The sequence below is a fragment of the Melampsora larici-populina genome (assembly GCF_000204055.1).
Source record: "Melampsora larici-populina 98AG31 unplaced genomic scaffold MELLAscaffold_208, whole genome shotgun sequence".
Taxonomy (NCBI): domain Eukaryota; kingdom Fungi; phylum Basidiomycota; class Pucciniomycetes; order Pucciniales; family Melampsoraceae; genus Melampsora; species Melampsora laricis-populina.
The window spans coordinates 3638-16061 of record NW_006768967.1 but is presented as its reverse complement, the minus strand read 5'-3'; the positions used below and the strand labels follow the sequence as shown (position 1 = coordinate 16061).

At 44.0% G+C, this 12424-nt stretch overlaps 3 protein-coding genes across 3 annotated transcripts; all 3 read right to left on the bottom strand.

The window, feature by feature from the left end:
* Positions 1 to 2713: 2713 nt before the first annotated feature.
* MELLADRAFT_114520 (uncharacterized protein) lies at positions 2714 to 4557 on the bottom strand (the record flags this gene model as incomplete). Its single annotated transcript, XM_007419474.1, has 6 exons — positions 2714 to 2748; positions 2978 to 3067; positions 3230 to 3327; positions 3435 to 3676; positions 4003 to 4253; positions 4326 to 4557. The coding sequence occupies 6 exons, from the start codon at positions 4555 to 4557 to the stop codon at positions 2714 to 2716; spliced, it is 948 nt and encodes a 315-aa protein (XP_007419536.1).
* A 442-nt stretch (positions 4558 to 4999) lies between these two features.
* On the bottom strand, positions 5000 to 8282 carry MELLADRAFT_114519 (uncharacterized protein; the record flags this gene model as incomplete). Its single annotated transcript, XM_007419473.1, has 11 exons — positions 5000 to 5114; positions 5422 to 5452; positions 5693 to 6034; positions 6124 to 6479; positions 7144 to 7197; positions 7263 to 7344; positions 7420 to 7475; positions 7539 to 7592; positions 7664 to 7780; positions 7816 to 7884; positions 7969 to 8282. 11 exons carry the CDS (start codon positions 8280 to 8282, stop codon positions 5000 to 5002), a joined length of 1590 nt encoding a protein of 529 aa, XP_007419535.1.
* Positions 8283 to 9303: 1021 nt separating this feature from the next.
* MELLADRAFT_87264 (uncharacterized protein) lies at positions 9304 to 11265 on the bottom strand (the record flags this gene model as incomplete). Its single annotated transcript, XM_007419472.1, has 5 exons — positions 9304 to 9573; positions 9646 to 10431; positions 10505 to 10657; positions 10725 to 11072; positions 11152 to 11265. The coding sequence occupies 5 exons, from the start codon at positions 11263 to 11265 to the stop codon at positions 9304 to 9306; spliced, it is 1671 nt and encodes a 556-aa protein (XP_007419534.1).
* Between the last annotated feature and the right edge of the window lie 1159 nt (positions 11266 to 12424).

The window sequence follows — 12424 nt, the reverse complement described above, 5'->3', positions numbered from 1 at the left end:
AAAAGAAAAAAAAGAAAGAAAAAAGAGATTTCCCCGTTGCTCCCAGACGGCAGTGCAGCCTTTCCAATGCGGAATCACTCTTTCAGTGGGAGCGACTACCCATCCATCGCACCTACCTCATCCATCAATTCCGAACATGCGTATGGCTCAGATCTACGAAGTGCTATCAGAATTTCCCGCCGTGCTAGACACACTTGACGGTCAAGATGTTTTTTGATTTGTCACCGTCGCAAGCCATTTTGTGAAAATTAACCAAGGCTCCATTAGAATAGACAAAGACAATGGTCCGTATGAATACCTGAACGCTGTCCTCCGACCTCCAGTAGTACCCGGAACGTGGGAGGTGCTATGGACAGTTTTATACCCAACGCTTGCCCCATCATACGTCGAACCCTCTGCGCTAGTTCGTGATCAAGGCCTCAGCGGTGAAGGCAGAGCACTTTCCATTCCCGAACGAACCTTCTGGCCGCCCTACCAAGAAGAATGCCCCAATGAAGACTGCAAGGGCCTCGGACGTAAAACTTTGGAAAAGCGGAAACCTATCACTGGTTATCTATATGATCTTGATGGGGTCAAGTCAGTTCGCCACCACACGACATATTGCCGAAGTAAGCACCTCTATCTTTAAAGCAGTTCAAGGAAATAATTCAGGTTAGCAGCATTGTTCATTTTAAGTGGTTGTTATTAGAATGTAAAACAAGCTATAGGGCCATGTATTGTTCGCAGAAGGATCATCGAACCTACTATTTAGACACGGTCAGAAAAGACCCTGACTGTATACAAGTCAACATGCATTATTTTATGACCGTACGGCTGCTGGACTATTTCAACCACGCACAATCACTAGCTCAGTAAGTGACAGGAAAAGATTAAATGTAGTACCCCATCACTCTAACCGAATTAACCTTTTTCCGACACCAGTGTATCGATATACAACTTAGTGACTATTTACAATAGTTCACATCAGCTCTCGAACGCAGCCCCTAACCACTTCGTTGGCGAAACTTTCAAGCCTACGCTAAGTGATCATTGTTGCACGACGGCGTTGGACCTGAATCACCTATTACGACATTTCAACATGCGCAATCGAATGATGAGTGTATCTAACTCTGGAGGATCGCGACACCGATTTCGTGAGGCCAAGCTCACCGTCTTGACGTGGATGGAACTTGAAGGAAACCCTTATATTGATCACATGTGCTCGGAATGCACGGAGATCCTTGAGAATCCTGACGAAGCAGGAGGAGGTTTGGGTGAGTACAATACCACAATCATTGCTATGAGACAAAACGAAGCTTACCCAACATCTTTGTCCAGCTCTTCGGGCGATCGCCATGGACGGGATTACCATAGGTCATCCACGCTGCAGCGCTACAAAAGAGCAACTTACATCCATCAACCCCTCTGATACCAACCCACCGCCTTGCACCGTCATGCTCGAAACCCCCAAAGACCGGTATTGCCCCATTCACACGCCCATTCTAGGCAAACTGTGTCACGCACAACCTTGTACCCGAGACGCGATAGGCGACACGAAGGCATGCGACCTAGCCGAACACCAAGAAGCTATTCAAATTTGACATGAGAAGACTCGGAGGTCTCGGGCTGCGCTGGCTTTCAACCAGCGAACTGGTGCCAAATTGCCTGAAGATCCTACCGCCGCACTAGACGCCGACACCGATTCTTTCAATCTGGACGCCTTGGTTGAGCGAGATGAGTCAGACAGGAGCCACAAAGCGGGCCGAGATGGTGAAGATACCATACGTGCCTCCAATGTTACCAAGAAGCCCACCTGCTCAAACGCCAAGACACACAACAACCTGCTATTTGTTGCCACGTGTGGGATCACCCTGGCCAGGGAGACAATGTACCGTGCGGAGTCTGTTATATTGGTTTGAGTGAGTTTACAAATTGGCAACCACTCGTCTTGACCTTTGTTAATGAAGCACATATCTATCTCTAACATTAGGAAATCCTCGAAAGAAAATTCCCAGTGCTACCACCGATTCAATTTTTCGACAACTCTTGCACGTTTGACAAATCTCTGCGCAAGGACCCCGCTGCAATGGAAAGACTCAAAGGCACTATCAGACCCATCGACCCCTTCCACATGCGGACTCACTCTGAGAAAGACACTCAGTGCCGGAAAAACAACGATCCAAAGTGCTGGCCATTCCTCAAGAAAGCCGATGGTAGCTGGCGTTTCAACGGCTCTGCAGCGGAAATCACCAATGCATGGTACAGAGGTTTCCTATCCATATGCCGAGGTATGCATGAGATCAACTACCGTTTTTTTCTGGAAGAAATGATCCGTGTGCGCAATGACTCACTGCTAACCAAGCTTGTGAAGAAGACCAACTTTTGCTGCAATGTTCCATCACATGTTGCACAACAAAGTCCGTATCCACTACAAATGTGAATATAAATCACACTTGTATCATCACATCTCGCATCAATTATTTACGTTTTATCTCCACACACCCTTATTACACATCATCACCAAGCTTATAGTAATAAACAAATATTAATGTCATTTTACCTTCTTTATTATAAACTCGATAAGTTAATTTGGTTCTCTTTCTTTATATATGAACAAATTTTGTCATCAAATTCACACGCACATGAAGGATATATATGTAAGACGGCTTATATGTTGTACACGATGTAAACGTTTCCCTTCTCAGATTTCTAACTCTACATGAATATACAATGATTATTGTAACTTGAACAATATGTTAACCAGATGAGCTATAAATTTGAATAAATGTACATAAAAGCTGATTTATCATATTTTGTATATATAGTTTTAGGATTACGCAGCAATCTAATGAATGAAAGAATGAATGTCATTTGATAAATCTGATGATTGTAGTGGACATCATGATCAACCTCTCAAAAACTAGCCGATCACTTGTTTTCAACTCAGGTTTGTATTATTCATTCACCAAAGAATAAACTCGCGTTCAGTCGCACTAACTAATATACAATGATGAGATTTCATGCGGAAGTACATAAAGATAGTAACCAAATAAATTAAATAAATAACGGAGCATACTGATGGTGATCACTACGTTACAATCAAACTGATAAAAGATAAAAATAAAAAACCAGCAGCCAATTATGATCATACCTGCGCATGACATATCAGCGTTATAAAGCATTCGTGCTTTATAATTGACGCCCCGATGGAATTATAATCAATCCATCCTTATGTTTCCAAGGAGCTCACATAGCTCGTTGCAAACATGTTCATCAGGAAAGCGGATGAAAGCTTGTTGGACCATTTCTGCCACTCCGGCAATGTGGCGACTGTGGTAAGGAGGGCTGCTGATAATTGAAAAATAATTCCGATTATTGATGGTCAGTTTGTGTATTCAATACGTAAAGAATGTAGAAACGCTTGCTTTTTAGTGATGCATACGACGTTGCTCAACCTCCCATGTTTGTCACATTCAAGACTGGTGATGACAGTGTTGCTGTTGCTGAGGTCGTAAACATAATGTATGAACGCTTGAACTATCTTGGTCCAACGTTGATATTCACCTGGCGGGTTGTTAAACTTTTCGTTGGTCACGTATGCGTGACTAAACTGATCGGTTACACCCTCACATAACATCCATCGTGGTTCGTCATCATAAGTGGATCCCGTAGACTGCAAAATATGCACCGGCGTAATCTATAGAAGTTCATAAATAAATCATGGATTAGTTGAATGAAATATTCTTGCTATTAAAATAGCGAGATAATACTCAATATATTATGAATCACCGTCAAAGCCAAGCACTCGTGGTGCCATCTCTGATGTAAATCAATAATCCTGCCATGATGATCTCGCCTCTTCTTGAAGAACATCCTCTTGAACTGATGCAAAGCCATAGCGGCGAATCGGAAGCTGTGAGCGCGGTCAAAACAATAGGCCCGTCCTTGAGATGCCATACCCGACCAAGCTATATGAAACTTGAGGAATCGATGGCCTTGGATCTCGCTCTCTCTGTGATGTACATAAATTTTGCAAACAACCCAATCGCCGCCATTGCACCTACCAACTAATTGAAATGAGCTGTAAGCGACACGGTCTCCCAGGTAGTTAACATGTTCGTATTGATTGTAAATGGTGAAAATAGCCTTTTGATCAGGCAGTAGTTCGGAGAGCCGGTAGAGGGTTCCTTCCGCTTTGAGTCCTAAGTTTTCTAATCTCTCGAAATAAGGCACACGCGCCGTCACACCATTACCAGATGCGTCTGTGATGATTTCTAAGGAAATGGCCATTTTATCAACAAACACATGTATCAAAAATACAAACGTGATACATCAAAATTACAAACCACCCGACATATCGTTGGAACTCATGATGCTATCATCATGATCGTCTATATCGAGGGTGCGGTGGATCAAGCTGTCACCTGGCGATATGGCTGCGCAAGATTTATAACTGAGCGCACAATCGCCAGAGTTATCGGCAGGCAAAGATGATGATGATAAACTAATGTCGCTTTCGCCAGCAACAGTGACAGATTTAAGACTTTCGTCCAATAGGCTAGTATCGGGGTTGTGCATGTCGATGATGTGGTGTAGGTGTTGAAAGCCGGACACAGTTTCAATATGATGATGTTGGATGGAAGAACCAACGAAAGTTGGGAAACTTATAATGACTTGTCGGCCTTTCGGAATTACCCGTGACGTCACTGTGACTTATTTGAGGAAGGCATTAATTGAGGATGGCAGAAGGCATTCATATCCACGGGTGAGGTAGGTGCTGAGTTTACCACATACAATTAAAGCTGTCTTATCACCGATCTTCATAAAGGATAGATTCTGCACAAGATTACAATGAAGGTACAAGATGGGTAGAAGATTTTGAAAGAAAAGTAGCTAGTGGAGAGCTATGAAAACATTGATTAACATCGTACCCTGACACAAAACGGAAGCTTCAATATCTTCCTTACCATAATTGACACTAATAATTATATATGTGAAAAGGTTTATGCATTTAATGAGTTCATATTTTAAGGGCCGAAAGGTGAAGCTCGGTGCAGATTGCGTTGCACGGATGTTCACCTCTAAATAACATAAAAGGTGTGTCCATTTGATCACTATTATCGAAATAGTAAGACCTGTCCCAAAATCATTAGTATTACACCTGAAGATCAGTTGGGAAAGGAGGGAAACGCCGTGCTTACCCTTTATTGAAACACACTATGTTCGAGATGTTGCCCCATGTGTCACAATCAATCTGACTGATCAATGTTTCACCTCGACTTTCCTGGTAAGCATAATGTACAAAAGCAAACAACAGCTACTTCCAAGGATCTGAAGCGGGCAAAGCGTCCCTAAAACACGATAGAGACATGTAACGAGTACGTTGTCCATCTTGTGCTGATTCGCACAAGACCCAATGAGGGACATCAGGTTCGAGCTGACCTATTGTTTGCAACAAAGACACTCGGGGAACCTGGAGGATCCCACCATACACCCAACAGGCAGTTAGATGTAGGTAAACAAATAAAAGCTTACTCTAAGATTGAACTTACGTGCAAAGCCGCCGCGCGTATAAACCATTGGCTATGTTGATCAGCTAAGTAATCAGGTAGACGTTGACCTTGCCACAACCGTTGAAGGCGCATTTTGAATCTTCTAAGCATTTGCGCCACATACATATGACCATTGGCTATTTCCAAAGCTCAATCTTTACCTGAGGTGGCCGTGGATGACCAGAAGGCATGATACCTGACTACTCCCCGAAAGGGCATGTCCACCCCGTCACCTTGTAATTCCCTGACAACCCATTCATTTGAATCCCTTGAGCCCGAGATATCAACCTCTCTACCTAATTGATGAATTACAATGCATTCAGACACCCAGGTCGTGAGGTCTGGCTCGTAAATAGGTTTCATGGGATCGGAATCGCCGTTGTAGCCGTAGAATCCATTTAAGTGGTAAAGAAATGCAGCGCGCCTGGAGGAATAATCTGGTCTCAATGATTGAGTGCGAACTTGCCAAGATACAACCATCAGGCTGCCTGCACCTGGCACCTCTGATTCGGGCAATGGCAGTTCGAAAATTTAACGTATGTCAATTAAATAATTAAATCTAATAAATACGTTACATTGGATGCGTATTCACCTTCAACCTGGGGACGCGTATAACGGACAGCCCTGACCTTAGCTTTAGATCGCGCTGATGACGGTACTACAGCAGCTGAAGAATGTTCAGATTCCGTAAGTGAAGCTTTGGTCACATCATTCTTTGTATCGGTGTTTGACGTGGTGTTGAACTGAGAAACCCCGTCGTCATCGACATCTTCAGCGCCAACTATGGCTCCGGCACCTGCGGTTGATGGCTTTTCAATTTGAAGTATCGGAGGTACTGAATCGAACCGATCGCTGGTCGCAGGTGTTTGATCAACAGGTGACAACATGTTGTGAACATCAACTTTAGAACTATCACTGCGACTGGGATGTGGCATGATCAAAAGAAAACTGGTGTGACAATAAATAAGTCGAGATGATGTAGGGCATTAATTATAAAATATATTCGTATATTATAAAATACTTTCCTATTACACAATCTCTGAAGGAAGGATTAAAATCCAATGGGCATTATAAGTAATGCCCATTGGATTTTTGAACCATGATATCAACTTTGGCAAACTCTCGCGTGAGTTGATATCTTATCACATGGGTTAAGCGATGACATTTGAAGTCTTTCGGCAAGCTGAACATGTCTTCACATATGTGATCAAGTTGTTAAGATGATAACTCAATTTACCTCATTTGAGCATCATTGCAAGTTGCAATAATTACATCAAAGTGATTCCTTTTAAAAATACATTGAATCAAAAGTATCCACTGGTTGGTTTCAGCAGGGGCGTGTAAGCAACACCTCAATACCACACAAGCACTTATACTTCAAACTCATATGATCTCCAAATAGATGAACATGATCTCGAACGTGCTGATTGTGCCGACCGGTGCGATCGGTGCGATCGCGCAGATGATCGAACCGATTGGTTGAATTCATAAGATATACGGGCCCTTTTGCGTCCTCGGAACTCATCTGCGTCACTGTGAGAAGGTCTACAACCTTGATGTTAGCAAGTTGATAATATACCTTATAATGAGGATTGACAAATAGCGCACTTACAAATCCTCGTGTAAATTCATAACATCAACCCCCTCTGGTCCTCCTGCAAATAGTCTGAGGAGCGCATCAAGTCAGGTCAGGGCTAAGTCAATGATGGATCAATCACCATGATGACTTACACTATTTCGTTCAATACTTCCTGAGTTATTGTACCATCGCCATCGTGTGTTGCGGTGGAAGGCGATATGAAAGACTGGTGTTCTGTATCGGTCACGTGAAAACGTGAGATCAACCTGATTCACATCTATAACGTGATGTATATGAGTTGGGACATACCAGCATCAGCTTGACCAAATACCACATTTTCCACGATATCCTCGATGACAGGCGTTCTGCGGGGAGTGCATATGTTAGGTCATTGAATGATAGTCAGTCATCAGCTCTCATTAACTGACACTTGAATATCAGAGCTAGCGTGTGCGGCCTCGACCTCGACGTAGGCAGGTGTGCTGTCGAACATAAAAGTAATGTCATCAATCTGAAGGAAGCAAGTTAGATTGCTTCCAATCTATGTACTTACCCTTCAACTTGGGTAATCTCAAAGTTAGAGCCCACTACTTCTGTGTCGCCATTAGGCCCGGTGCTCCTCACGCTGGATGGATTGAATTGAATAAGGCTCAGTTTACCTACCAACAAACTAAGTTCGTGATCAAATGAAACATTATGACTTACTCTGGTACTTGAACTTCGTCAACAACAGTATGTATGACGAGTACTTCGCCATTGGTCTCAGCGGTAGTACTTTGTAATCAAAGCAGGTCAGATATTTATCAAACAACAAGGTAACACTTCGGAACAAAGAGCTAAACGCGCGATGATACTCACGTGTCATCTTGCTCAAGGGCAGCAACGTTCTGAGTTAGATCAATTTGGATCGGCGCCACCTCTGGGGGTGGCGGTGATGGCCACAAGACGTTGATACTATAAAGGGTTCTGCACCCCACCACACGTCGCCAATCCCTGTACGGTCGAGCAGTCCGGGCTAGCTTCGCCTGTCTAGATGGACAGAGAGGCTGCATATGTCCGAATAGGTTACACCAGTAGCATTGCGGTATGCCTGCTTTAACCTCCGGGAGCGCTTCATCTGGAATGATGATAGGATTCTCTTCGGATTGTTGACGATTGGGTCTCGTGTCCATTATTTATGGACAAGTGATAGTGAAATAGAATAGCAACCGATAAATATATAAAGCAGAGAATAAATGATATAGTAGGAATCGGATGAATGTGAAGTTGAACAAGTGCAAACGTAGTCGTGATGAACACCTTTTATGACTGATGATCAGGTGTGGATAGCCATTTTCGCAAATCAGTACGTGATGCTCACGTGCTATATTTGTTTGTTGTACCGCCGTGACGTCGGCTACTATTTATTTGGTTCTCATCTCAACAATCCATGTCATATCATATCCAACGTTGTTCACAAACGTTGGATGTGTCTGTTATTATTATATCGCGGCCAACTCGGGCTATATGTTTCTTTTGGTTCTTCAACATCACGCACAAAGTTATTTGGCAAACAAACGTAAAATGGTGATACTCACGTCTCTATAGACAAACAATAAAATATGTCTGATCGACGTAGATATCCGCTGCGTCAATATATCTAAATGCATCCTTGTGTTTCATGCATCATGATAAGAGGCAATCTGGATTGTAACTTTGTATAGTATAATTATACACATTTTTAATGATTGCGAGCATGCCGGAATCTTGCGGCTGCCTTTCATGCATTATACGTTGTTGTACACATGTTGTTGGACACACAACGATGACTCAATCATGATGCGAGTTTATATATGTTAGATCAACGCGTCTCCAAAGGCCAGCAAGGTGCATATCGGACACGTAACAATCAAGACAATTTAACTGTACTGTTAAATTGTCATCGATCATTTGTTTGACCAAAATGGACGGTCTGAAAAAACGATTTGATTATATCACACTATAAACAAATAAAATCATATTTATGAAAATGTATGAATAATGAAAATATAAAAAGTGAACGATGACTCGATAATGAGAGATATATCAAGAAGAGAATTGAAACATACGACCCAAATAATGAGGCAAATGGAAATGAGGAAACGCGTAACAACCTCTGGCACACGACATGTATAGGAAGGGAGTATAAAAGTTACTCCGGAAAAACTGTCAGAGTTACCCAGCGGCCTCCAATTCGCTAGCAAAGGTTTTGCGCGCAGCTTCGGAAGTAGCTTCTACCTGCTCTCGCTCACATTCCTCATACCAATCAGCCCAGCGGTCCTTCGAGACCTTGTTAATCCATTGTATGTATCGATACATAGCAGTACGGTCCCACTTGTATGCAGGCGAAAAGAATGATTCCCAAATTTCGCGCTTACCACTTTTAGTTGTATGCGCCAAGTGCCACTGAGTCATTTTTCTCATGGGCATGTCAGGCGGTGGCCACTGTTTATTGTTGAATCAGAAAATCAAGTCAATATTTAGACAGACATCAATTAACCAAATCTTGGTGCTAACTAGGCCAGTGTTCTTGGACCTCCGCGTAGAAGTGGATGCCACAACTTCCGCGGTTGCTGCAGGTTGCGGCGAAGGCGATGGGCTAGGTGTAAGTCCTGCAGGTATAGCTGCTGGAGAAGGTACCTCCGTAGTGGCGCCTTCGGTTATGTTGAAGTCGGGATTTGGAGTAGATATAGAGTTGATTTGATTCGTACTCTGTGCGTTCGAGAAGACCTCATCAATATCAGGCAGGTCTGACATGTAATCGTATAAGGCATTTGCTTGTGCTGTTTGTGTCGGATGCGTAATGCAAGGTGGAACAGAGCTGGAGATGTCATTGAGTATATTTCGAGAGAAATTTGGCCGCCTTGCCTCTTTATGTGGTAAAGGCTCCGGCGTATGGGGTAATGGCTCCAGTGTTGTGGCTTCCTCGTCGTGGATTATCACGGTTGGTGGTGGTTGCCGTTTTCCATAACAACTTGACATTTGTCCTGCGCCTGGCCGTTGAATAGAGCCCAAATAGGTGATTTGCGGTGTTGGTGAAGATTCGGAACTACTGTACATCGTGGCCGACTTGTGAGAACTAGGACTCAATACAAAACTGGTAGATACACGTTTTGAGTTCGGCGTGGGCGTGGCTCGCAGAGAGTCGACAACAGATTTGAGGCTTGTTCTGGCTGCTGGGACAAGTCGTACTTGTAGCTCTGCCATTCCAAGGCACATCTTTGGGTCGACATTAGTCAAACATACAAGAGCCTCGCGGAGGGGGGTCGTCATAGGAATAGATGTCCCAACCAACGTGATGTTCTGTGTTGGATTGGTAAAATCAGTCTCATACTCGTATTATGCTGAATAGTGGAATATGTGAACGCGCGCTTACCCATCTGTCCGCCTTCACGTCGTAAACTCGCAGCAACTTGTTCCAGTTGGGATCCTGTGCTTGTAAAAATATCATCAAAGCTTCACATTCGGATATGGAATATTGCTTTATCGATTTGGGTGCAAACAGGAAGGGAATTGGTTCGCTTTCGGCCTGTTAGGTGCAACATTGTTAGCTTTCATGATGATTCTTGTCACTATCACACAAATGAAACACGTACAGTCATCCAGAGAGATATTGATATGTTTCTATCGCAGCTGGCTTCTGCAGCCTCCGTTGCACGTCTTGCTTTGTCTTCCTTGGATCGATTGAGATGGTATGTACACATCGCAGTTGATGAAATTACTAAAGGATGCACCGGAGGAGCTGGCCCTAGTAGATCCGCCACAGTAACGTCTGCAATGGCCGAGTCACCATTCGTCGTTTCTTGCGTAATGAGACCTCTTTCATCGGCGGTGTCCAATACGGTTTGTAGGAAAGGCTGAGTGCTGGGGGTAACCTTAGCACACTCACCGCTTTCATGGGTGTAACACTTAGCACCTGTGGCTTCACGCTGGGTACAGCAGCACTAAAGTTTGCATCAAAACTGTGTCAGTATGCGTTGGTGAAGTAATTGCGCTGTGAAAACACGGTATAACAAAACGTACGACGGGGCACACATGCCATGTGCATTGACGGTTGGCGTGCTTGGCCTTTCCTAGATGAGGACCTCCTCCATTGATACCTGTACAAGCTTGTCGCAAGCGTTTGTTGTTGGACATAGTGTGATTGAGATGTTGGCCGTTTCTTTTCCTACTTTGCGTGGCCGTGGTAGAGGTCGACTGGTGATTGGACGGTAGTGAAATCTGGACATTGGCGTTCAACTGACTTATGTCTTGAAGGTACTCGTGTCGTCTGTAAGTTCGGAATGATCCTTTCTTACCTGGTTCAAGGGGGCACTGTATGAGGTAAAAGCAGTACATTTGCTCATTAGTAACTGTTGTTAGCTTTCAATAAATCCCTCGTTATCATACCGAAACGCCTATTAAGGGCTTGTTGGGCTGGTGTCGTGGATTGTAATATTGCGAAGAGTGGGTGGGTTTATCTTTGCAGCGAGGACCGTCACAGCAAAATCCAGATGGTTGATTGATGGCAACTGTAAGGTGCGTTTGTGGATTGATTCGTCGTGCGTATATAAGTTTGGGGTAATATAAATTGGTCATTGGTATCAATAAATTATTCACAATAAAACAGAATGGCGGATGAGGTTGGAAACTTAATGAAATACGAGTACATACTCTGTCGTACGATGGTGGACTTGTGCAGCACCTTGATTTGTTGATAGTCGATCTTGCATCGCGGTTTTACCAGTCTGGCTGAGTCGATATTGGCGCGGTTAGGTGACTTTTTCACCAGAGAGGGTATATCGTCTTGGCGTGATCCGCGCTGTCTAGGATATAGGTAGATGTACATTGTCATTTTGCCAATCGGGGATTATTAATGGCCGTGTCGTGGTATTCCTTGGGGATGCGCTGTGGTCTTGTGGCCAATTTAGGAATGGAAGGCAGAGTCCACCAGAGTCTGCTTGGTCGTCAAATGGAGGAAGCGAGGGGCCGTGTTGCGTTTTAGCGCTTTGGACCGTCGAACTGTTGGTATCTGGCCATGTCAAACGGATTGGTGGAAGTGTCTGACACATCAGTTGTCAGGGGTGTGCGACTCTTATGTAAGGCTTGGACCCGGCCCGGCCCGGCCATCAGAAACTACGCCGATCAGGCCCCTTGTTTTTCAGCTGCCCGGCCCGGCACGGCCCGGCCAAAAAAAAAATTCTCGTAATGTGGCTCAGCAACGTGGAAATTGATGAAACCAGGTGCCTTATATCACTCACCATGGCTCCTAAACACCCCCATTCCTCCAATGATAGTGTGATCACAATCTCAGACT